General features: G+C 42.9%; 1 protein-coding gene and 1 long non-coding RNA gene across 9 annotated transcripts in view; one reads left to right on the forward strand and one right to left on the reverse strand.

Annotated features, from left to right (window-relative positions):
- LOC127914010 (uncharacterized) overlaps window positions 1–7381 on the reverse strand; it is a 34623-nt gene extending 27242 nt beyond the window's left edge. Inside the window, exons 1-2 of the long non-coding RNA XR_008087595.1 lie at window positions 7294–7381; window positions 6018–6413 (exon numbers count right to left, since the gene is read on the reverse strand). This is a non-coding gene — a long non-coding RNA (uncharacterized LOC127914010). The remainder of the gene's footprint in view (window positions 1–6017; window positions 6414–7293) is intronic.
- Window positions 1–26928, forward strand: part of LOC118363646 (protocadherin-19-like) — an 84918-nt gene that overhangs the window by 35950 nt on the left and 22040 nt on the right. For 4 of the 8 annotated variants that reach the window (XM_035744714.2, XM_035744719.2, XM_035744716.2 and 1 more), the window contains exons 3-4: window positions 8978–9033; window positions 11199–11383. In XM_035744714.2, coding sequence (XP_035600607.1) covers window positions 8978–9033; window positions 11199–11383 — 241 coding nt within the window. The remainder of the gene's footprint in view (window positions 1–8977; window positions 9034–11198; window positions 11384–26928) is intronic. The other 4 variants (XM_035744715.2, XM_035744717.2, XM_035744721.2 and 1 more) reach the window with 2 other exon arrangements.

Here is a 26928-nt window from a genome sequence, read left to right on the forward strand (position 1 = left end):
GGAAGGGTGCAGCCAGAGGCTGTGTGGCTGACTTAATTGATACAGCCTCGGCTGAGTGTTTCTGCAGAACAACTTAACATGATTAGAGGCCTGCATCCACGACGGGCATTGAGTTCCTCTTTCCAGACCTTGTTTTTTCCCCAGTGCTTATTTTTCCAAACACGTTTTTGTCTACCACCACTAACTCACTTCTTCCATTCCAACTACATTTGTGGGAGGTTTTAGTCATTTAAATGAAGTGTTCCGCTCATCTTAAATTATTTAAAACGGCAAACTTATAGGAGTTTTATCTTTGGAAACTGAAAACAAGGACACGGGCACGATAATTAATCATTTGAGTTTTAAGCGTACCGCTTCAATTAGTCAATTACTTTTTTGCATCCCTCCTCTGTAAATGCAAGTTGATTTGTATTGGTTGATATATCAGGCCACGGCGGAGATTTTTTTTAAAGAAACCAAAATTGTGACTTTGTGTCAATATTTTCTTCTCCTTTTTTTCTTATATTTTCCCGACAACTCCAGAACTTGCCTGGTGCTTGTGTCTGCTCCCAACCCGTCCTCTCCTACACACACACAAACAATCACACACTGGGTGCCCCTCTCCACTCCCATATACAATGAATACCTATTGTCACGCTAGGTAGGAAGGTAAATCAAATCTCATGGCAGAGACTAAGCGAGAAGATTGCTTTTCCTCTCTCTGCTGCGGCAGAAAGAGTGTCACCGAGGAGGATCCCACTAGTGCCCCTTTCATGGGAGAAAAAGAGGGAGGAAGAGAGAAGAGGAAAGGGGAGGCCTTAGGGCTGGGGCTAGAGGATGAGTAGAAAGAGAAGTCTCACCTATCTCCCCCTCCCTTGTACCCTCCCTCGTTCACCACTTTCCTTCGACCCATCTTCTTTTTTTACTCCCCCAAACGCTTTAATCCTCCTCTCCTCCTCTCCTCCTCTTCTCCAGATGAAACGGAACAATAATTATAGGGATAGAGTGACTCTGGCTGTCAAACTGGGGCCACTCAGATCACAACAACACATTGTCCAACTTGATTAAGTAGCCATTTGCAGTGGCCTAGCGATAGTTAAGAAAGTCTCTCCTCGTCCTCCATCGGCCTGAAACTCGATCTCAGCGCAAGAAATATCGACATTTCCTCCTCCGCTTTTTAAAGTTGGTCAGATAGATAAAGGCGGGCGGGGGGCGGAGGGCATTTCTTTACAGGAAGCCGCCCTGCCAATTTATCTGGACATATTCTCCCTCAGAAAAGCCCTCTCCAGAGTGCCTCCTCATGAACGCAGTAGGCAAGTTTGTCCCCTTTTCTGATTTGTGTTTGCTCATTGCCATTGACTATGTGATAATAGAGAAAATGTGCTCGCTTTATTGCTGCTCTGATTTTACTGATGACTAGAGTCCCTTGGCGGAGCACAGGTCCATTGAAGCTACTCTACTGAACGGTTGAATGGTAGTTCAAACCATTATAAGGGCACAAAACCAAGAATATAAGGGGGCATTAGGGTGTCTTGAAGGGATTACAATAGGATTACCTGTGGTGAATATGGAGCAGTGCATTTGGGGAAATGCAGTCCTGATGACGTATCCCAGTGTGTAGACTACTAAACCAGTATAGTGCCTAAGCATCATCCCTCCCACCATCGCTACTCCCAGGGGGACTGACGACACTCAATGCTGAGCTTACTATTCCAAACCAATTACAGGGCTTGAGCCAAAGTGAGATTCATCAGGAAATGTATATTAAGTTTTCCCCTTGCTACTCCCGCCATGCACTTTCATTAGCCTCTCACTGAATGCCTGGGCTAGATGGAAATCCTGTGATCCAGGCATTATAATGAGTGCTCACTGGGACCAAAGTGGAGCACAGGTGGCACGCTCCACCAAGTAAAACCACACGATACAATATATGTATTTGTACAGTGCATACACATCCAACCACAAAATAACTATCAACAATAATTACAGATGAGTTAAGGGCGGCTAATAAAATGTTAATTAAAATAGCTTTTTACAAATGATCTCCTTGATAACAATGAGTTAAGGTTTAATGAATTAAGATTGAAATTTGTGAGATGACGATGCAATCAGGAGGCCGCCTGCCCCGCCGTCGTCGCTAATTACAATATTATCTTGTTACGGATGTAATTAGCCGGTGTGGAGGTGAGACGACAAACAATGGCCTTATTTGGTCAGTGATTGAGGTATTTTGGCAGGCCTAGTCTACTGGACAGAGGGGGTGGAGGAAACACCATATTTCAACCACAATAACAACTGTTACTTATATTGCTGGGGGGAACGTGATATTTCAACCACAATTACGTCTCAGATTTATATTGGTCTCATTTTAATTTGTCAAAATGTTGACATTCAACCATTGCAGTATAGCTGGTATGTAAGTTGTTGGGGGGAACGTGATATTTTAACAATACTTCTTTAACCTATAGTACAGTACATTGCTAAAGCTGATGACATTATTATATTTTTGATCGCATTGTGTTTGTCCTTGAAGCTAGGAGAGAAAATGGCAGGTCTACTAAAGAGTAAAACAAACACAGACATGCATTTCCCTAGCATTAATAAACAGTAAGCACACACCCATGAGGGGCTACTCTCACCGCCTGGGGGCAGCCCGTCAGGAAGTCCTGAATCTTGGACCTCCTGATGTGCCGGCTCCAGGTGGTGATGGTAGGCATCAACACATCTGCCACACTGTCCATCAACACAGGCCCCTCAGGGGTGTGTGCTTAGTCCCCTCCTATACTCCCTGTTTACCCATGACTACCGCACAAGACTCCAATACCATCATCAAGTTTGCTGATGACACAACAGTGGTCAGAGACCTGGCAGTGTCAGAGACCTGGCACTGCCAGGACAACAACATCTCCCTCAACAACAGCAAGACAAAGAAACTAATCGTGGACTACAGGAAACGGAGTGGCGAGCATGCCCCAATCCACATCCATGGGGCTGTAGCGGAGTGGGTCAAGAGTTTCAAGTTCTTTGGTGGGGCATGCGTTTCATCTTTGGTTCATCACCAAGGAATTAATAACATGTTCCACACACACCCACACAGTTGTGAAGAGGGAACGACAGCACCACTTCTCCCTCAAGAGAGGCATGGCCCCTCAGATCCTCAAAAATTGGCACCTGACAACAAAGCGCTACAGAGGGTGATGAGTACAACCCAGTACATCCCTGGGCCCATGCTCCTTGTCATCCAAGACCTCTAAACCATGCTATGAAGGCCGAAACAATTACCAAAGACTTTTTCCCACCCAAGCCATAGACTGTTCTCTCTGCTACCGCACAGCAAGCGGTACCAATTCTGAAACCAACAGGACCCTAATCAGCTTCTACCCCCAAGCCTTAAGAGTGCAAAACAAGACTGCTAAATAGCTAATCAAATGGCTACCCTCTGCTGCTACTGTGTACTACCTATCATGTTGCCTAGTCACTTTAACTCTACCTTTAACTCTGGATAGTTGAAAAAGTACCCGTAAGTAAGCATTTCACTGTTTTAAAATGTTGTTCCATTGTTTCAAAGACCATACCAGGGTGCTATTTTCCAGAGGTAAACACGACTCTGGAAGGCCACATCAAGTCCGCATCAACCTGGTCTCAAAGCAAAACTTAATAATATTTGACCAAAATCCACACCACTTCATTTAGAAAGATATGTTACATAGGCCTACCGATGTAATACAGTGCCTTGCAAAAGTATTCATCCCCCTTGGCGTTTTTCATATTTTGTTGCATTATATCCTGTAATTTAAATGGATTTGTCTTTAGATTTCATTAACGGACATGCACAAAATAGTCCAAATTGAAGTGAAAAACAAAAAAGTTGTTTAAAAAAAACAATATGTATTCACCCCCTTTGCTATGAAGACCCTAAATCAAATCTGGTGCAACCAATTACCTTCAGAAGTCACATAATTAGTTAAATAAAGTCCACGTGTGTGCATTCTAAGTGTCACATGATCTCAGTATATATACACACCTGTTCTGAACGGCCCCAGAATCTGCAACACCACTAAGCAAGGGGTACCACCAATTAAGCGGCACCATGAAGACCAAGGAGCTCTCCAAACAGGTCAGAGACAAGGTTGTGGAGAAGTACAGATCAGGGTTGGGTTATAAAAAAAATCAGAAACTTTGAACATCCCACAGAGCACCATAAAATTGAGAATATGGCACCAGAACAAACCTGCAAAGAGAGGGCAGCCCACCAATACTCACGGACCAGGCAAGGAGGGCATTAATCAGAAAGGCAACAAAGAGACCAAAGATAACCCTGAAGCAGCTGCAAAGCCCTACAACAGAGATTGGAGTATCTGTCCATAGGACCACTTTAAGCTGTACAGTCCACAGACCTGGGCTTTACGGAAGAGTGGCAAGAAAAAAGCGTTTGCTTAAAGAAAAAAGTAAGCGAACAAGTTCGGTGTTCGCCAAAAGGCATGTGGGAGACTCCCCAAACATATTGAAGAAGGTACTCTGGTCAGATGACACAAAAATTTAGCTTTTTGGCCATCAAGAAAAACGCTATGTCTGGCACAAACGCAACACCTTTCATCACCCTGAGAACACCATCTCCACAGTGAAGCATGGTGGTGGCAGCATCATGCTGTGGGGATGTTTTACATCGACAGGGACTGGGAAACTGGTCAGAATTGAAGGGATGATGGATGGCGCTAAAGACAGGGAAATTCTTGAGGGAAACCTGTTTCAGTCTTCCAGAGATTTGAGACTGGGACGGAGATTCACCTTCCAGCAGGACAATGACCCTAAGCATACTGCTAAAGCAACACTCAAGTGGTTTAAAGGGAAACATTGAAATGTCTTGGAATGGCCAAGTCAAAGCCCAGACCTCAATCCAATTGAGAATCTGTAGTATGACTTAAAGATTGCTGTACACCAGCGGAACCCATCCAACTTGAAGGAGCTGGAGAAGTTTTGCCTTGAAGAATGGGCAAACATCCCAGTGGCTAGATGTGCCAAGCTTACAGAGACCTACCCCAAGAGACTTGCAGCTGTAATTGCTGCAAAAGGTGGCTCTACAAAGTATTGACTTTGGGAGGGTGAATAGTTATGTGCGGTCACGTTTTAATAAAAAAAAAAACAATCATTTTTGTTTCCCAATAAAACATATTTTGAATCTTCAAAGTGCATGTTGTGTAAATCAACCCCTCCCCCCCCCCCAAAAAAAAACGCAACAAAGTGGGAAAAATGCCAAGGGGGGTGAATACTTTTGCAAGCCATTGTAGGTAGCCCGGTCACCCGCTTATTATGATGTAACTTTTGACTGCTTCAGGTAGCCCGGTCACCCATTTAGTATGATATGCTATGTTCGACTGCTTTGTTGCGTTGGACTGCTTTTGTAGGTCAGCAGTTAATGTTAGGGTTAAGGTAAGAGGATGGCTTAGCTAACATTCAAAGTAGTTCAAATGTAAGTAATGTAAGTAAGTGGTTGCAAAGATGCTAAAGTTGTCTGTGATGAGATTTAAACACACAACCTTTCGCTAGACATTCGCGACCAACCACCCTGCTTTCGCTTTTGCTCTAAATCAAATCCAAATAAACGTTTGTTGGTGACATACACATAATTAACAGATGTCATTGTGGGTGTAGCAAAATGCTTGTGTTCCTACCTCCAGCAGTGCAGTAGTATCTAACAATTCACAGCATTACACACAAATCTAAAAGTAAAAGATTGGAATTAAGAAATACATAAATATTAGATTCAGCAATGTCGGAGTGGCATTGACTAGAATACAGTGTATAAACATTAGTAAAGTGACAACAGTTCCATTATTAAAAGTGGCCAGGAATTCCAAGTCTATGTACAGTATATAGGGCAGCAGCCTCTAAGGTACAGGATTGCGTAACCGGGTGGAAGCCGGCTAGTATTTTGCTTTTTAATGTTGTTATTTCTTACACTGTTACCCCAGGAAATCTTAAGTCTTATTACATACAGCCGGGAGGAACTATTGGATATAAGAGCAACGTCAACTTACCAACATTATGACCAGGAATACGACTGTCCCGAAGCGGATCCTCTGTTTGGTCCACCAAACAGGACAACGGATCGGATCCCAACAGGCGACCCAAAGCAACGGCGCCTCAGAAGGAGCTGTCGGAGCGGTCTTCTGGTCTGGCTCCGTAGATATATACCGTAGATATATACCTACTTGGGAGTATACCTCTCCCAAGTACACTCCCAAGTATACTACTCGCCAATGTCCAGTCTCTTGACAAGGTAGACAAAATCCAAGCAAGGGTTGCCTTCCAGAGAAACAGAGATTGCAACATTCTCTGTTTCACGAAAACATGGCTCACTCGGGATACGTCATCAGAGTTGGTACAGCCATCTGGTTTCTTCACACATCGCGCCGACAGAAACAAACATCTCTCTGGTAAGAAGAAGGGCGGGGGTGTATGCCTTATGATTAATGAGTCATGGTGTGATCATAACAACATACAGGAACTCAAGTCATGTTGTTCACCTGACCTAGAATTCTTTACAATCAAATGCCAACCGCATTATCTACCAAGATAATTCTCTTCGATTATAATCACGGTCGTGTATACCCCCCCCAAAGCAGACACCTCGAAGGCCCTGAAAGAACTTCCTTGGACTCTATGTAAACCGTAAACCACATATCTTGAGCCTGCAGTTATTGTAGCTGGGGATTAAACAAGGCTCCCTAAAGTTTATCAGCATATCGAATGCACGACCCAGGCTGGTACCATTCTGTATCATTATTACTCTAACTTCCGCGAGGCATACAAAGCCGTCACTCGCCCTCCTTTCAGCAAATCTGACCACGACTCCATTTTGTTGCTCCCAGCCTATAGAGAGAAACTAAAACAGGAAACGCCCGTGCTAAAGTCTCTTCAACATTGATGTATACGCTGATTCGGTGAGCGAGTTTATTACCAAGTGCATCGGTGATGTTGTACCCACGGCGACTATTAAAACCTTCCCCAATCAGAAACCGTGGATTGATGGCAGCATTCACGCAAAACTGAAATTGATTAAAAAATGAAATACTGCCAAGTTGCTTAGGAGCTAGAAGCAGAGCTTCCATATCAGAGCTTCCATATCTTACAAAAAAGTAACTCTGTCTTATGTAAACATACCAAATGTAACATATACTAAAGGAGTCAAATGTAATACTGTATATGTCATACTAAACAGGTCAAATAATGTAACTTAACGTATCATACTAATTGAACTACTAAAACAGATTTGAGTAAAATATAATACATTTTGCTCTGAGACCAGCCTACCTCCTTGCTCTTGTGTAGTGCCTTTTAAAATCCACATCAACATACAAGAACACAAGGGCTAGTGTTGCATCTACATTCCCGTCTCCTGCCTCTCCTTCCCCTCTCTCTCACACACACTTGCCTTTTTAATGAGAGAGGGGGGGGGGTGTTTCATAGGGTGTTTAAGTCAGGATGTCTCAATAAAAAGCATCAATATCTCTATCTCTCTCTAACTTTTATATTGTGGTTTTTGCATTTTGATTTCTGCCTCAACCTACACAGGTTGGAAAAAATAGGGTGGGGATTGGGGAAGGGTTTCACTTTTCAAAAAAGCCAACCCCATCGCCAGTTAACAAGCTACATTTTTTTTATACAAATGCATTTGGTCACCCTGCCTCACTGCCTCACCGTCGCACACAGCTCCCCGTTCCCCCGAACAGCAGGTCCGAGCTGGCAAATATTGTCCCTCATTTGATAATCAGTGAGTTCGTGCCACCGCCTGCATTAACGTCTCTTATCATAGGGGTGACTCTTTTGTCAGAGGAAACACTTCCTCATTGGATGTGAGCCATTGACTATCCCTCTATCCCTTATCCTTTATCTGAGATAGCACATCATGAGTCTATGAAAGTGGAATTTAAAAGGAGTGATGTCCTTTTCTCCCTCTTCCCACAGGAAAACACCTGCATCAAAGTATGTTGAAAGGGTCGGATCATGGAGTTTTCATGGGCAGGCTGGGGAAGTCCTTTGAGAGTGCCTTTGATACCCTCTTGACATGTTATCTGGGCGTGAGTGGATGTTGGCCAGGCACAAGGGACTACCTGTTCAATGTCCCCTCTCTCCCCTGTCACTCTCCTGTCTAACATACTATAACAGTCTTTCTATAAATGTTGGGGGATTTTATTTTTTTATGTTGAATACAGGATGCCTTTGACTGAGTGGATGCTCACCAGACACGAGGGGACGTCTCAATGTACCTTCTCTCCCCTGTCATAACACCCCTCTCCAAGAATGATGCACAATGCCTTTGAGGCACAATGCATTTGAACTATGTGGGTCAGAGATCCATCGTATGCAGATTCCTCCATGCTTGCTTTTAATCTGCAATTGCTAAAAGTTAAGATTCCCCCTGGTACGCACTCAATTTCTTCTTCTCCTCTTACACTTTTATTTATTTCGAATTTATAGATTCAGATCTTCTCAAAAAGGTTGAGGAGAAAAGAGAGATTTGGAGAGGAGAAAAAGGAAAACTTTTCTTCCTTCCCTCCGTCATTTTATCTCTGCATGATGCACTGTCATCCCTAATGATCACGTTTTTGTGACTTTGGTCTGATGGAGGGATGGAGAGGACTGAGGGAGGGATGGAGAGGACTGAGGGAGGGATGGAGAGGACTGAGGGAGGGATGGAGAGGACTGAGGGAGGGATGGAGGAGTGTCTCTCCTCACTGCAGCACTCTCCTTAGTTCTCTCAGCTCCTAGCCGGCCCTCTCTCTCTTCTTGTCTCTGTGTAGGTACTTTGAAAGAGAATGGCTTCCACCTTTGAAAGCTGAGGCTCGCTCACTTTGTGTAAAATAACATTTCTATTGAAAGGCAATTACCGTTGTAACATTATTTGTTTCCCTACGAAATTAAATGCATCTCTTCTGTTTTTTTTTCTCTACTTTCCTCCCCCTCTTCCCCCTCTTCCCCCAATCTTCTTTTACAGACGGATAATTATATCGACTCCAGCTATGTGAACAGCCGAGCACATCTTATCAAAAGGTATGTCTTGATTAGGCAATTTGATATTTTCCGCTGTCACCCGTTGTGATCCGTAATTGTCATATGCTATGGGCTGCAAATGCATGAGTGTGCATGTTGTGAAAACCCGTGTTTGTTCTGTGTATTCACTACAAATTCACACAGTCAATAATCTCATTTGGAATTAGACTCTAAAATGATCCCTCACTACTATATTAGGTACATTTCTTCAAGTCTGTGTCTTCAAAGCACATATTTTAACATGATCATGAATAATTTCATCCATTCCCATAAAAACCAAAATCAAGACACGTTGAGCAATATGAAAAACTCCTGCTAAAACACGGCTCGTAAAACGACTTATACATCGTGAATAAGATTGAAAGAAATCAAATAGAATTTTGGCCGGGAATGTGATTTCAATAATGCAAGAGGTTCGTAGCACAGTTGGATCTCAGGGTTTTTTTTTTTTTTTTAAATTTTACATCAGCTCAATACTAACTCAAAACTAATACCAAAGTACCAATAATTAAGTTCATTTGAGTCGCCCATTTTGAGAACATTGAGCAGGATATAAAGGTATGGGGTATGGGACTAATGGTGCATTCCTGATTCCACCTGAAGCAGGATATACGGTGAGCTCGTGGTTCCGGCGAGGTAGTGTAGACAACTCTAATAACGCCCTGCAGCAATTTCTTTTTTTGTTGTTGTTGTGGCCAGGCCTATAATTTCTCACTTTTTACCTGCAGCTGCTGAACATTCCAACCTCCCTTTGTTTGAGGCCGTCCTCGGCTTTTTGAAAAGCCATTATGGCAATTTTACTCCCCAAAAAATCCCTATGTTTATGTAAACAAAAGCACATTTAAGCGAGGGGCCTCTGCAGCACACTACAAAGCTATCCCCTAGGAGCCTGTGGGCCTGTAGTCTGGGACAGGTGCAATTACACTGATAACATCAGAGAGAGGTAAAGCCAGCTTTACCGTCACTGCAGTACCTCTCTCTCTCCCCCTTTCCCAGGCAACCCTCTCAAAGGAAAGCTGGGAACTGCTGTTGCTACTGTTTTTTTTTCTTTCTTTATGTTTCTTCTCTTTCCTTCTCTTATATTTTTTCTCTTCTCCTACGTGAGGTTCTTGATGTATACATTCGCCTCCTCCCTCAATAGCAGTCTTGTTTGTATAGCACAATTTGTTCCAGTGGGGCGGCAATCAAATGAACGGAAATCATGCATACACTATGAAGCTGTTGATTGACTTTAAGCCCCAAACAAGACAGATTCAATCTGTGCACATACGTACATGCTCATAGCATTTTCTATATTCCTTTCCTTCCTGGAATGCTTGATTATCATCTGATTGTTGAACAGTAGAGTGTAATTGCAAGGCGTTTTAAAAGCCCACTCTGTTATTTGAAAAACACAACGGCAGTCTCCAACTCTTGGTTTGCTCTAAAGCTGAGGGACAGGGTTTATGCGGCATTTACGTCTGATATTCTTAATTAATCAATAGGTATATAATTACATACATTTAAATGATAAAAAAAACAGGATTTAAATATCCGGACAGGCCCTTTATAGCCACAACGGTTCACACTAGAGATGCCCTTGAAGTCAGTGCATCGCCATCCACACGGTCCCTTTTAGAAACTGACTAAAACAGCCTGCAGCCTCTTTGCTCCACTATCAGCAGAGTTTGAAAATGGCCTCTTAATCCCAAAAATTCCCAACAGAGTTAATCTGTGCCTTCACCACCACAACCCTCCGATTACTACAGTAGTAGCAAGGTTAGTTTCCCTCCAGAAATAAAATGTGGAACGCTGTGAAGTCGTGTCCTTCTAGACAGCTGAGGCCAGAGTTAAGAGTCCTCCTGAAGATTCCCATCATCCCTCTCCTTGTCTCAAGATTCCGAGTGCTGTGAGAAATGTGTGAGAGAGGAGGATGTGGAGAGACACAAATGTTAGAGAGTCAAGTATGAGATAGTGAAAGAGAGACAATATGAAGAAAATGTTTAGATTTTTTTAGAAGAGAGCTAAGAAGGAAATAGTGAAAAAGAGATGGACACAGGGGAGAAATGGATTGAGGGAGAGAGGTGATGAAGGAGAGAGGAGAGAATCTGATAGAAGTTGATGTGACAGTAAATCAACATTCTCTCCTTTCTCATCCCCCTCTCCCTCCCTCCTTCCCTCTGTAGCACATCAACATTCAAGGACCTGGAGGGCAATAGTCTGAAGGACAGCGGGCACGAAGAGAGCGACCAGACGGACAGTGAGCACGATGTCCAGAGAGGCCACTACATAGACACGGCTGTCAACGACGTGCTCAACATGACTGTACCCCCCAACGTCTGCCAGCTGCCTGACCAAGGTAGGAGAAAAGGTTTGTGGAAAGCTGTGTGTGTTACTCATCATTCATCCCTTAGTGTTAGAATTACCCCATCAGATACTTGGTCAAAGCTTGTGTATGTAAAATGAAGCTTGTTTACACCTCCAACTAGAGCAGCTTCAGCAGGCCATTATACCCACTCCTACATAAGGCCTCAGACCTGTGAGTGTGTGTGTGTCTCTCTGTTCCTCTGTGTATCTATAGAATTGGAATTAATTCAATTCCTGTGTGTGTATTCGTGTGCTTACATCAAGCAGAACACATTTAGCGGTAGCATTGTGCCCATTCTCAGATAAGGCCCCTCAGATCTGTTTTTGTGAATAACAACTTAGTACTTTCCCTTTGATGTCCCGGTACTAAGGCTGCTAATGTAGAGGGATCTCCCCCTACCAAGGCTACCCTTTATATGATGCTCTGGTAACATTATTGACTGATTGGTGGCCTAGCCATGTCTGTCTGGAAGTATTTGGTGGCTGCCAACTTCTGATGCGCCTGAATGGCTGACAAAGGTGGGTTGAAATCTACATATCGCGTTGTAACCACTCTCATACATTATTCAGCAGGAACATTTAGCAGAGGAAATAATGTTGATGTTTCTTTGCCGACTTCCAACGTTTAAGAGGACATCCGATTCCCTGGCAGGGGAAGTGGAGGTGGTCATGTTAGTGTTTCCTGGTTCTATGGTTTTAGAGTAGTGGAGAGGGAGAGCTTATGTGAAGAAGTGTCATAGAGAAAGGGAGGGTAGGGGGGAGGGAGAGAGAGAAAGAGAGGGTGTGTATTTGAGGAAAAAGTAGTGGGTAGAACTGGCACCGATCTGTGAAGAAATTTAATTGAATTGAGAGAGAAGCAGAATTAAAGATATGCCTGTAGACAGCGATAGAGCGAGTGAGAGAACAAGAATGAGTGAGAATTAGGTGGATAGAAGCTGGCACAGACCTGTATGCTACCATTGTATGCACATGGGAGTGTTTATCCAGCTCAAAAGGAAACACACACAGGTGCTCAGACTTGGGAGTGGATTCAGTGCATGAACTCAAAATGAACGGCAGCCATTTCACTGGCTTGCCTCCTACTCCAGTTAACAATTGCTTTATTTTTTGAAGAGACAGGAAGCTGGTGAATTGCCTTGCTTTGTTCAGTCCTGATGACTAGGCCTCTCATCTTGGCAATTTGAAACAATCAAACAGCTCCATTATAGGGAAAACTACATCTGCATATTACCCAGCAGGCTTCACGTCGCAGTGTGTCTTTGTTTGGTTTGAATTCGCCTACTCCTTGGTCATTGGCTTCTGCTATAGAGGAAAATTTAGGACAGGTTTGGTGAAATATGTTGAAATTCTAGTTGAAGTGTGGCGTCTCGTGTTAGGAACTTCCTTAGCCATAACCCTAGCCTTTACCCCTCCCCCCAAACAAACAAACACACACCTTATGCTAAACCTCTGTGATTATCCATCCAATTTTCTCAAAACCCCTCTAGTGATCCTCTCTAGCTATATGTTCACATTTTCTGAGTCTTCCATTTTAATGCTCCCTGCTCACTCCTCTTAGCCTTGCTCCGAAAAAGGGAATATAATGAATGAAGGACTAACAGATGAAGAAAAATGAAACAATCACACTTTAACCCAAATTATTTATGAGGGATTTTTTTCCTGGCAACATTTTCCATCGTGGGGAATGAAAGTTAGCTCGGGATCACGTGGACTCACACACGGATGTTGAATTGGGCTAATTATCCAGCCATTTTACCGCAAGGCATTATGGGTAGGGGAAAGAGACATCATGATGTCATGATAGGAGGAGAATAGGTAAGTTCAGTCTCTTCTACTTCCGTTTTCATCTGGGAGCGGATGCTGCTGTAAAGGCATGTGGATTGAAGCGGATCTGTTTCAGTTGCTGGTGTTGAACTCGAACATGTCTTGTGATGTTGTGATGACGGCTTGGTTGGGGGTGGGGGTTGGGTTAACAGATAGTGGCAGGGAGTGTTTGCATGCGTGTCTATGTGTGTATCTGTATGTTAGCTGCATGGGGAGGCTAGCTGTGTCCCAATCCAAAGGCCTCCAATGGCACCAACCTTTAATAGGTAGCACTTTTCTAGTAGGTAACTGCCATTTGGGATGGGATTCGAAAGGCAGCATCACGTGACAATGCATTCGCATTCCACCGAGCGCTAGACATTTGTTTACCTTGTAGGCACTGTAGCAGAGTGAGCAACTAGTGCTAGCAATTCAGTGAACACCTATCCCAAAATGGAAATACTGTATCTGCCACGAATAGCAAGTAACAGAATCGATCTCCTCAGTACCTGTTCATGCATGAAGTTAAACACCAACTAGAATAGTTATCCTACGGTATAGGGTCCTCCTTTCACATATTGCTTGGTCTGCAGCTCAACTGTGGACATGATAGGTAAGCTTGCATGCAGGACACAGGAATTTTTGAGATAGCTTTTATACTGACTGTTTAAGAATGATTAATAACAAGAATAGTGGTGTTTCACTGTGAAAGATGATTTGAAGGCCTAGGCTACTTCATCCTAATGTAAGCTAAATACATTGGATAAAAATACTGGCATATAATAAAGGATAACAAAATGTCCAATATAATTATATACAGTAAATACAGTAAGCTTATTTAGTCATGACCGCCACAGTTTTTTTATACACAATTTTTAGTTCCAGCCCTTTACTAACACCTCATTTCAACGAATTGTGGACTGCATTGAAGACTTCCCCTCACGTCTGTATTTTAGAATGAGCTTCATAAGTTACAAATGTTCTGACAAATCTGCAACAACATGGGGGGGAAATCTGGATCTATTTAAGATTGTGATTTTGCACATTTCAAAATGAAATCCCTGGGATATGGTGATTGTCCTGGTGGCTGGGGAATTTCCCAACAAAGTCTGTCCCATCTTCTGGATGTCAGGGTGACGTCCTTAAAGCTGGAGCGAGTGGAGACAATGGAGGTTGAAATGAACCTCGCTGCTCAAATTTCAGTGCTGGATCAAGTCAATGAAGCTACAACTACCTTTATTTGTGTGCAAATCATTTTGTCAACAACTTTTTTTTAGGGCAACTTACTGTAAGAGTTGAATAACTTAACCTCTCATTTTAAACCCAATCGTGTAACACAATAGGGGAAGGAAAAATGACAAGAGAAAGTTAGCTAACTTTAACGTAAGGTAAACCAAATGCACAATCAACTTCACTGGCTAGCAAGCCTAGAATGAACAAAACACAGCTAGCTGCATTTTCTACAATTTTCATCAGATGAAAAAAAAAAGTAAAACCTCCAAACGAGTCAGGCGGGACTGTTTTCTGCCAAGTCAGTATAATGCAATGGAGTGAAACATGATCAAATGCCCACTGAAAACAAATGGGGGAAAAATATTTTCTTAGTCTTTCGCTGGCTAGCAAGTTTACCAATTCATGATTTAAAATAGTTTTGTGTCTTCACAATTGACACATTTCTGAATCTAGTTAGTTTAGTTGTTCTTCTCTAAACAGCCAATAACCTGTACAAGTCTGCCTAGTAACATTAAAATTAGCTATCTATTGCATAAGATGTGCTAGCTAGCTAGCTTGGCAATAGGTTGAATAAGAACAATATATCTGATGAATTAACATTTGAATTAAAAATCATATGAAAGTAATTTGTTGAACATTTAAACTTAACTTGGTGAATAAACAAGTTAGAAACTCAGCAAAAAAAGAAATGCCCTCATTGTCAACTGCATTTATTTTCAGAAAAATCTGTAAATATTTCTATGACCATAAGATTCAACAACTGAACAAGTTCCACAGACATGGAATAATGTGTCCCTGAACAAAGAGGGGGTAACAGTCAGTATCTGGTGTGGCCACCAGCTGCATTATGAACTGCAGTGCATCTCCTCCTCATGGGCTGCACCAGATTTGCCAGTTCTTGCTGTGAGATGTTACCCCACTCTTCCACCAAGGCACCTGCAAGTTCACAGACAATTCTGAGGGGAATGGCCATAGCCCTCACCTTCCTATCCAACAGGTCCCAGACGTGCTCAATGGGATTGAGATCAGGGCTCTTCGCTGGCCATGGCAGAACACTGAAATTCATGTCTTGCAGGAAATCATACACAGAACGAGCAGTATGGTTGGTGGCATTGTCATGTCAGGATGAGCCTGCAGGAAGGGTACTACATGAGGGAGGAGGATGTCTTCCCTGTAACGCACAGTGTTGAGATTGCCTGCAATGATAACAAGCTCAGTCCGATGATCCTTTGACACACCGCCCCAGACCATGAGGAACCCTCCACCTCCAAATCGATCCTGCTCCAGAGTACAGGCCTCGGTGTAACGCTCATTCATTCGACGATAAATGCAAATCCAACCATCCCCCCTGGTGAGACAAAACCACGACTCCGTCAGTGAAGTGCACTTAATGTCAGTCCTGTCTGGTCCAGGAACGGTGGGTTTGTGCCCATAGACGACGTTGTTGACAGTGATGTCTAGTGGGGACCTGCCTTACAACAGGTGTACAAGGCCAGCCTCTCTCACCCGATTGCAGACAGTCTGAGCACTGATGGAGGGATTGTGGGTTCCTGGTGTTACTCAGGCAGTTGTTGCCATCCTGTACCTCTCCCGCAAGTGTGATGTTCAGATCCTGTGCAGGTGTTGTTACACGTGGTCTGCCACTGCAAGGGCGATAAGCTGTCCATCCCGTCTCCATGTAGTGCTGTCTTAGGCTAGTCACAGTACGGACATTGCAATTCATTGCCCTGGCCACATTTGCAGTCCTCATGCCTCCTTGCTGCATGCCTAAGGCATGTTCATGCAGGCCTCTTTAGTGTCCTAACAGTCTCAACGACTGTTCCATAGGTGCATGTTCATTTATTGTTTGTGTCATTGAGCAAGCATGGGAAACAGTGTTTAAACACTTTACAATGAAGATCTGTGAAGTTATTTGGATTTTTACAAATTATCTTTGAAAGACAGGGTCCTGAATAACATTTATTTTTTGCTGAGTTTACTTACATTCCTCAGCTATTCCTTATTCTTCTGGAAAATGTTCTCCTATGCTGGGACTTGTGTCCTCTATTAATTCTGAATTGTTTCGAATTTTCGGTGTGCCGCAAGGTGTTTTGGTACAGCCTGTCCAGCAAAGGATACAGTACATGGGATGCCAGCTTCAAAAATGCCCGAATGAAGGCACCTTAGAAGGCAGCATTTTAAGGTTCGTTAGGATTGGGACATGCTAATTGTGACGCCCTGCAATGAAATGCTGCCTGAAAAGGCCTTGGACTGTTGCCTTGGCAGTGTCAGACAGTAATGAATAATGATTAGTGGGTTCACTGCCTATTTGGTTGGCTGGCCGTAATTATTTCACAACCCTCTTCACAACATGCATACTGACAGGTCCAACAGTCTAGCAAAGTCCTTATTTGAGACAATTAGAAAATATGTACATGAAGAATATTACAAGTGGAGAAACAGGGATAGACAGAGAGGAATGGGGGAGACAAAGAAAGAGAGAGAGAGGCTTTTTTGATTGTCACTCGCAAGATGGATGCTAACTCCTGGAATGTATGTAAACAAATAAACGCTACTGGTAAACAGAACGACGGGGACTATTTACCGCCACCAGGCAGACGTTCACAGCTTGCTTTGACCATAGCAGCAAAAGAGAAGTACAAAATATCTATTTGGATTTGCAATTGGATCCTTGTTGCTATTGTTATTGCACTCCCCTTCTCCAGACCTAGTTATAATATGGTCTTGCAACAGGCCAATTTCTCCCTCTGTTGAAAAAGAAGCAGTGAGAAGCACTGAACAAAATGGCTTAATTTTTTCTCTAAGCTTGAATCCCAAATGGCACTTTATCCCCTATATAGTGGGCATATGGGCCCTGGACAAAATTAGTGCACTTATGTAGGAAATAGGGGGCCATATGGAATGCAGGCAATGTCTGTCTTCTCTCCTGTCTTTAAAGGGAGTCTGTGGCAGTAAAACAGCATGAGGGTTCGTCAGTATTGAGGGCTTGTTCATAATTATTAAATGAATTGACCAAAAGACCCTTACACATGCATGAACGTAACAACATAGCCAAATGGAATTGTCCTTTCATTAACATCTCAGCATTCTAATTACACAGTTAACGAGTATGATGGGGCCGGGGCTAAGCTCGACAGAATCTGCACGGCCACACTATACTGTACTTCCGATACCCCACAGACAAGGCTCTTGTTGCATCCTCCTACCTTTTTCAAGAGGATGATATTAGCTATTGCTGAATACTCATTTCCGATTGGCTTGAAGGGCGTTCCAGAGTGTGCATTATTTACTCATAACGCACCATGCATTTGCACGGTAGAATTCCATGGCAATGTTTCATTCTTACATGTTCCATGTTTGAGCTAAGTCGAATTGAAATCATTATTTTTATTCTTTGATTATATTGTCATAATAGCTAGCTAGGACTGATGGTTTGGTTAGCTAAACTAGCAAGTTTGTTTGGTTACCAAGGCAACTACTATCGCCATCAAGTAAACTTGCTAGCCACTTTAGTAGATGTATACATTTCTCGCGGCAAATGTGTTAAATTATAGTCGTAGTATGAAAGGGATATTTAATTTGCGGCTCTATGCGTTCTCTGGAAAACAATGCACTCCGTGGAAGGTTAATTCCACTCCGCTAGCATCAACGAATAATGATTGTGCCTTACTTAGCTAGCTAGCTGAAATCGCTGCTATGTATTTGCCGAAGCTAATCGACTTGCGGGACAGAGACACAAGTCAGACAATTGTGGCTTGTGTGAATTGTGACAGACCTAAGAAAATGTGAAAGGCAGAGAAGATACTTTGCTGAACCAATACTGTGTCTCAAAGAGCACCCTATTCCCGACATAATGCACTGCTTTTGACCAGAGTCTCCACAGGCCCTGGTCAAATGTCATATAAAAACATTTTGGTGGATGCTTAAATTTGTCCCGTTTCAATGGAAATGTTTTTCTTGCATAACTCTCGATGCCCTCGGGGAGTGCCGTTATCAATGGAGGCTCTGGAGCAATTAGGCTTAACCTGTTGAGACGAGCAATCCCGTATCCGGGATCCTATTTATAGCCTCAAGTTCATTACCATAACGCAACGTTAACTATTCATGAAAATCGCAAATGAAATTAAATAAATATATTTGCTCTCAAGCTTAGCCTGTTGTTAACAACACTGTCATCTCAGATTTTCAAAATATGCTTTTGAACCATAGCTAAACAAGCATTTGTGTAAGAGTATTGATTGCCTAGCATAGCATTAAGCCTAGCATTCAGCATGCAACATTTTCACAAAAACAAGAAAAGCATTCAAATAAAATAATTTACCTTTGAAGAACTTCAGATGTTTTCAATGAGGAGACTCTCAGTTAGATAGCAAATGTTCAGTTTTTCCAAAAAGATTATTTGTGTAGGACAAATCGCTCCGTTTTGTTCATCACGTTTGGCTACGAAAAAAACCTGTATCCAGGAGTGTAATTATCTCCGCAAGCTCATTAGCATAACGCAACGTTAACTATTCATGAAAATCGCAAATTAAATTAAATAAATTAGCTCTCAAGCTTAGCCTTTTGTTAACAACACTGTCATCTCAGATTTTCAAAATATGCTTTTGAACCATAGCTAAACAAGCATTTGTGTAAGAGTATTGATAGCCTAGATAGCATTAAGCCTGGCATTCAGCATGCAACATTTTCACAAAAACAAGAAAAGCATTCAAATAAAATAATTTACCTTTGAAGAACTTCAGATGTTTTCAATGAGGAGACTCTCAGTTAGATAGCAAATGTTCAGACACCTGGTAAATGTAGTCTCTTATGGTCAATCTTCCAATGATATGCCTACAAATACGTCACAATGCTGCAGACACCTTGGGGAAACGACAGAAAGTGCAGGCTCATTCCTGGCGCATTCACAGCCATATAAGGAGACATTGGAACACAGCGCCTTCAGAATCTGGGGCATTTCCTGTATGAAATTTCATCATGGTTTCGCCTGTAGCATTAGTTCTGGGGCACTCACAGATAATATCTTTGCAGTTTTGGAAATGTCATAGTTTTTTCTTTCCAAAGCTATCAATTACATGCTTAGTCGAGCATCTTGTCGTGACAAAATATCTTGTTTAAAACGGGAATGTTTTTTATCCAAAAATTAAAAGAGCGCCCCCGATCTCGAAGAAGTTAAGTGCCAAGGGCACATTAACAAATTTTTTCCCCCTCCTTGTCGTCTCAGGGATTCAAACTAGTGACATTTTGGTTACTGGCTCAATGCTCTAACCACTAGAGTATCTGCTGGCCAAATTAGCGCACTGGGAAATACGTGCCATTTGGGATGCATCCTATATATTTCCAGAAGTAGGAGCAGATCAGGATAGCTCAGTTACAGCAGCAACATATACTAGATGTGAGAGTCCCGATGGTTCGGAGTGAAGTGAAAACGCGGTTTGTTCGGACACATCCGTCTTAATTGAATGTGAGCGGGCACCGACAGGGCACCGACTATGCAGTAGCCCTGTTTGGCGAAGGGAACTGTGTGAACAAAACAAATAGTCTTGTTCGCAAAACACCCCGCCATTTAGATACTGTATGTTCTATAGGGAATAACTTAGATCTGCAGTTTCCCTCTCCTTCTGGTACTACAGCAACAACAAAAAAAAAAACATAACACACTGCAATTGCCCCAAAGGACAGGCTCTGGATACAAAAGTGATTTTTTTGTGATGTTTCCTTGTGTTCGGAAGTGAAACGCAAACAGGAAGGAATGGAGGGGGATAGAGGGAGTACAGTAAACTCCCCTCATGTGGGTTCCCTAAGCTTTTTACAGTACAAATGTTTACCATTCTCATAGGCGCCATGTAAAGGTGGTGTTTGCACAGTGAGACGTACCGTTACCCCCCCCCACCCCTCCTTAAAAGTCTCAGTGTGGGAATCCGCTCATATGAGACATGGAGCTCTCTGCGAGGCTCTGCGTTTCTCTCGCACAATACAAAGTTATTCCTTTGTTACAGGCTTCCGTTTTGCACTTTTTGATTATGTTACCGACTTGTTTGTCCATTTCTTGCGTTTCTATTTATCCTTCTAGATTTGAAATGTGATACTCGATAATGGATTGTGTCTCTGGAATCCAGCAGTAGCTAAACTATTGTCTGATTTTGTAGAGAGGTATTTTGCCCATAATCAACAGAGGCTACCTGCGTGACACTGAGACGAGACCAAACATTGTAAGAAGGTACTGTTCTTCCTAAGAATACCTTGGTCTGAAATCTACTCTGCCAATGGATTACACTAGGGAAATATATAAAATATCTTAAAAATCACATTACATTAGGCCCCATATCGTCAAATATCTTCAACTATTAATGCTTTCTCTTGTACAGTATCTGGCTATGGAGTGACTATGGATGATATCGCTCAGCTATAAACGGTTGAGGGAAGGGAGAGGAGCTGGAGAAAAATGTATAAAATTACCTCTATAGGCATGACTGTGAACGTCAAGGGGATTTTGTTGAAAAAAATATACAATGTGCTGGCTTTGGCTCTAGAGAACCATTAGTGTCTCACGGGAGAAGTGGGCGAACAGCCGCACAGGGCTCTGGTAACAAACAGCAGCGGCCATTTTTTTTTACCCCCACATCCTTTGATTATCCAACCTCTTACTTAATTCCTTGCAGACACGGATGAGCCATGGGTTTTTTAAGGGCTCGAGATTCTCTAGTTAAGTGCAAAAATGATCAATGCACAGAAACTCAACTTTTCCATGTCCTTTTTTGCCTTTTTGTGTATTTTTCTTAGTGGCCATTTTGAGTGTTTAGTTTACCAGGGGTCTTTGGTTCTTGGATTATGACTCTAGGGGAAAAAGTGTTGGTCAGAAAACCATTTTTTCCGGTCTTTAGCACCACATGGACTCTTGTCAACTACATTTGCAGTCGCAGGGCAATAGTCTCTCTCATTCCACACATATTCCATATCGTTCACCCCTGAGGGGGTTTTCCACTCATTAATCCCATCCACGCCCCGTGGGTGTGTTCCCGAAGCAGAAGCCCAGGGATGAAGCTCAGCCAATGGAGCACAGATCCACCAGGGTCCAACTGCTCTTAATTGATTCATTAATTGATTTCACAAGGCTTCCCCCATCTTAACTTCACTGCTCTCCTAGTCTCTCTCTCTCTCTCCATATATCTCAACACACAAAACCCTCATCTGCCAAGTCAACTTCCTGCCAGTCAAGCACTTCCCTTCCCCTGTTGAATTAAAGAAACAGCAAAGCAGTGTTGCGTGTTTATGCCGCAAAACATGCCCTAAATTCAACACAGGGAACATTTTTAGTTTGCTACTCCTCTGATCTACTAATGAAAATGCTGACAGGTGTCAGAATCAGGACAGCAACAGGAACGGGGTTTGTGCTGACAACCTGGGAGAGGGGAGGGAGGGAGAGGAGTTGAGAGTCTAGTAAGCAGACTTGACGAGGGAAAATAAAAAATCTGACAGGTAGGAGTATTTTTTTCTCTCCTCTTTCTCGTTCTCTCTCTCCTTCTCAGAAGGCAAAATACCCCCATGAATGTATCAGAGGATCCGACGGCTGCTCAAACAAATATTAACATTTGATTGAATTAAACGTCAAACTCCAAAAACGTGCAGTTGTTTATGCCCGCCCACAGTCCATGTCGTCTGTTACATTAACATACATAGACATGAAGTGGGGGCGTCCATATTGATTTTCCAAGTCTGTGTATCTTTTTTGAAAAACTGTAGACAAAATGGCTGACAACAAGCCAACCGAATTAATATAAAAACTAGAATTACATAAATGACAGAAGAACCTCCAATATTTGCACATTATTCTTAAAAAAAATTGTTCAAGCTCTGTCAAGTTGGTTGTTGATCATTGCTAGACAGTCTTGCCATAGTATTTCAAGCCGATTTAAGTTAAAACTGTAGATAGGCCACTCAGGAACATTCAATATTGTCTTGGCAAGCAAGATTTGGTCTGGTGTTTTAGGTTATTGTCCTGCTGAAAGGTACATTTATCTCCCAGTGTCTGGTGGAAAGCAGACTGATCCAGGTTTTCCTCTAGGATTTTGCCTGTGCTTAGCTCCATTATGTTTCTTTTTTATCCTGAAAAACTACAGTCCATAACAATTACAAACATATCCATAACCCGATGCAACCACCACTATGCTTGAAAATTTGGAGAGTGGTATTCAGTAATGTCTTGTATTGAATTTGTACCAAACATAACACTGTATTCAGGACAAAAATTTAATTTGCTTTGACACATTTTTTGCAGGATGACTTTAGTGCCTCGTAAACAGGACACATGTTTTGGAATATTTTTTTATTCTGCACAGGTTTCCTTCTTTTCACTCTGTTAATTAGGTTAGTATTGTGGACTAACAACAATGTTGTTGATCCATCCTCAGTTTTCTCCTATCACAGCCATTCAACTCTGTAACTGTTTTAAAGTCACCATTGGACGCCTGTATCACGGGAAGGATGCCTGTGTCTTTGTAGTGACTGGGCGTATTGACACCATCCAACGTGTAATTAATAACTTCACCATGTTCAAGGGGATATTCAATGTTGGCTTTCTTTATTTTTACCCCTCCCTGGTCTTTTTGGTTGAATCTGTGTTTCAAATTCACTGCTCTACTGAGGGACTTTGCAGATAATTGTATGTGTGGGGTGCAGAGATGAGGTAGTCACTCAAAAATCATGTTAAAAACAATTATTGCACACAGAGTGAGTCCATGTAGCTTATCATGTGACTTGTTAAGCAATTTTTACTCCTGAATATATTCAGTCTTTCCTTACAGGGGTTGAATACTTATTGACTCAAGACGTTTCAGCTATTCATTTTAAATTAATTTGTCAAATTTTCACAAATACATTTTTCCACTTTGACATGGGTATTGTGTGTAGGCCAGTGACACACATTCTCAATTTAAAATCAATTTACAATTCAGGCTGTAACACAACAAAATGTGAAAAAAAACCAAGGGGTGTGAATACTTTCTGAAGTTACTGTAGCTGTTCTAAAATTGGTTTGAGGCAGGCATTAGATTACGAACATTTTCAAGTGCATTGTTGAAAACAAGGGTTTTGGGAAACAGCTTGGATATTTACAGATGCTGCTACGAAGGTTCTAACGATTAACTTAACCTTAAGATGCTTTTGGGAATCCAGGCCCTGGTGTATTCGTGTTATTATCAGTATATGCCTCAAGCAGGCCCCCCAGTCAGTCAGTGTGCCATGTCGGTAATTACAGATTCCGTTGGGAAGAATAACGGCTTCCACTCAGGCTTGAGGCCCTCTCCTCTCTTTCTATACCCCTGACATAGCTGCTCGCTCTGCACCACGCACACACACAAAATATTTCTCTCCGCCTCCCCTCCACTCCATCCTGTGACTCACAAGACATCGCTCTAATGTTGTATCAACTTCCCCTGAACCTTCGGCTTTACATTACCCTAACGTTCCAGCCCTCCTCAATAAACCTAATGTATTTAATCAGCTCGAGAGGGATGACTGCTTATCTCCCCTGCACTTGTCATGGATAGGAGCATATTGAACGTATGAGGGAGAAATGGTGGAGTCCTTCATTATTTCCTAGGGCTTCGCCAATGAGCCTGATGTATCTCCTCCACTGACAGCTCATTTTCCACACAATCCCTTGCATTCATTGGGAGCGGGGGAGAAAGAGAAAATACGGCTCTTGGATACTTCTTCCCATTGCTTATTCATGACCCCGCTGTAGCTACTAGGCATGCTAGGCTAGGTGTGTTAATAATCTCCTCAGAAACCAAGTAGAATCACAATTGTTTGTCGAACACACAGCTAGTAGCCAATGGAGGAGGGCACAGGGGGGATCAGGGCAGTGCTGAACAGAGGGGGAGAGATTAAGAACAGGTCATGTGACAAGTTGATAGGGAGGGAAAAAGAGAAAAGGAGAGTGTGTGTGTGTGAGAGAGAGAGACAGAGAGAGAGAGAGAGAGAGAGAGAGAGAGAGAGAGAGAGAGAGAGAGAGAGAGAGAGAGAGAGAGAGAGAGAGAGAGAGAGAGAGAGAGAGAGAGAGAGAGAGAGAGGGCAATATGTCTGGAGGGAGAGTTTGCCTGTTTCTATGTGCACGCTGGTGTGTGTATGTGTCTGTTTGTGTCTGTGTGTTAGATCAAGCGAATGAGTGTGTGTGTTCAAAGGTTAATGAGAGAGAGAGAGTGGGGTAGAGCGATAAAGCGAGAGAGGAGATAACTGTGCTTGGAGGAAAGAGAAAACGGACTGAAATGTGAGTACCCCATCCCTGGCCTCGTGCTAGCTGTCTGCAGTCTACCGCTTGTGCAGGCTATTGTGGTTCTGAATGATTGTGTTTTTGGACTGTGGAAGCCTGTGACAGCACTAGGTACTCCCCTCCCCCCCTTACTCCTGTCCTAGTACCTCCAGAGTCCTCGCTTTGGCAAAGCCCCATTTCCATTCCAACACAGTCTCCACTCGTAACAAGGCTCAGGGGGTATAGATAGAGGTCTGCAGGCTAGATCTCTGTAGTCTAATCAGACACTAAATAATGGCCAGGAAACCATAGGCTGGAACCAGAGGCTGAGCCCAGTAGAGATGACCTGACCATCTCTGCTCTGTCTGGGGGTAAATTCCAGGCCCCTACTGGATGCTCTGTCCTGGATCACTAATCGAAACACATTGGAAATGGCATGATTATACACTGAATGTACAAAACATTAAGAACACCTTCCTAATATTGTGAAGTGCACCCCCCCTCCCCCTTTTGTCCTCAGAACAGTCTCAATTCGCTGACTCTACAAGGTGGCGAAAGCGTTCCACAGGGATGCTGGCCCATGTTGACTCCAATGTTTCCCACAGTTGTCTCAAATTGGCTGGGTGTCCTTTGGGCGGTGGACCATTCTTGATACATGTGGGAAGCTGTTGAGTGTGAAAGACTCTGCAGCATTGCAATTCTTGACACTAACCAGTGCTCCTGGCACCTACTGCCATACCCCATTCAAAGGCACTACCATACCCCTTGCACTGAAATATTTTGCCTTGCCTATTCACCCTCATAAAGGCACACATCCACAATCCATGTCTCAATTGTCTCAAGGCTTAAAAATCCTTCTGTAACCTGTGTCCTCCCCTTCATCTACATCTTTACATCTTTGCAACTTTGATGGGGGTGGGGGCTACAAAAGAACTGAACTCATCATGAGGGGCCATACAGTGCATCATGGGTCTGCATACACACATCCATACTGTAACGGTTTTGACTTGAGGTTATTATTTATAGGGGTGCCAGGTAGGTTGTGCCTACCAGAGAAAACATTAGTTTCTCCTTTTAGTTTGGGTGGGAATGAGTCCCATCTGGTCCGTCAAGTCTACACCAATACAAAGGACGTATGTAAAAGTCAGGATGGAAATAAACTTTTCATAAACCCTTAAAACATTGAAAAGAACTTCAAAAACAATTATATTCTGTTGCGTGGGTTGTATTAGCAACAACGATTACACACATATATAATAATATCACAATGAGTTCTGGTTCCTCCAGAAATGTCCTGTACCTCGGGCCTAAAAGAGTCCTGCCCGGTAAAGGAGTTCAGTGAACTCAAGTGACTTTTGTCACGCGATGTTTGTCCGTTCGTTCCGTGTAGCGTAAACCCAGTATTAAACATACAATCAATATAACAATTACTTTACCACAGAACCTTAAAGCGGATCAACTCTTAATTAAGTCCTCAACTACCACTAACTACACAAATCACAGTATACATCACATCCAAACAAATGAAATACCGTATACAAAAAGGTGGTAGTCAGTCGGTCAGTCAGACAATCCAATCCGCCAATAGATCTCCCGCGGAGAAAGGCCACGAAGAACGGAGAGGTGTAGTCCAGGGACGCAAAGAGTGGATCCGATCCTGGGTAAACTCTCTTAGGCTACAAAACACACGTTTAACGGCAACAAAACAAACGGAATAGAGAAGCTTCGGAACTGAGGGTTGAACACATCCTCATGCACGTCTCCATCACAACCCCACTTTCGTGCAGCTGATGCTGGCTATTTAATTGGGAATTAAAGGGAAAGCGCCCTATTGGAAGGAGCTGCACTGAGACGGTTCAGAAAAATTCAGGGCCGTCACACACCCCCTCCCCTGGAAAAAGCCGACCATTGCCCTGGAAGGCACATCTTGGTCGGGGAAACCGAGAAAGGTCTCCTCATCACTTTCCTCTACAAAAATATTCATTACTTTTTGGAGCTCACGCTCCTCAACTGAGAAGTCACAGGCCTTAAGGTGCGAGACTTCTGGGTCTGGGAATCCAAGAAAAGTATCCTCACTATCCTCTTCAAAGATATCCAGGACCTTGCGGCGCTCAATCGCCTCCAATTCCTCAGCCGAGGGGTAACAGGCCTTAAGGCGTGAGACATGGACGATGCGCATATCTTCACCTGTGTCCTCTTTCACCACTCGGTAGTTCAAAGGGCCCATCTGCTCCACAATCCTATATGGTCCTTGCCATTTA

Source organism: Oncorhynchus keta, chromosome 30, assembly GCF_023373465.1.
Source record: "Oncorhynchus keta strain PuntledgeMale-10-30-2019 chromosome 30, Oket_V2, whole genome shotgun sequence".
Taxonomy (NCBI): domain Eukaryota; kingdom Metazoa; phylum Chordata; class Actinopteri; order Salmoniformes; family Salmonidae; genus Oncorhynchus; species Oncorhynchus keta.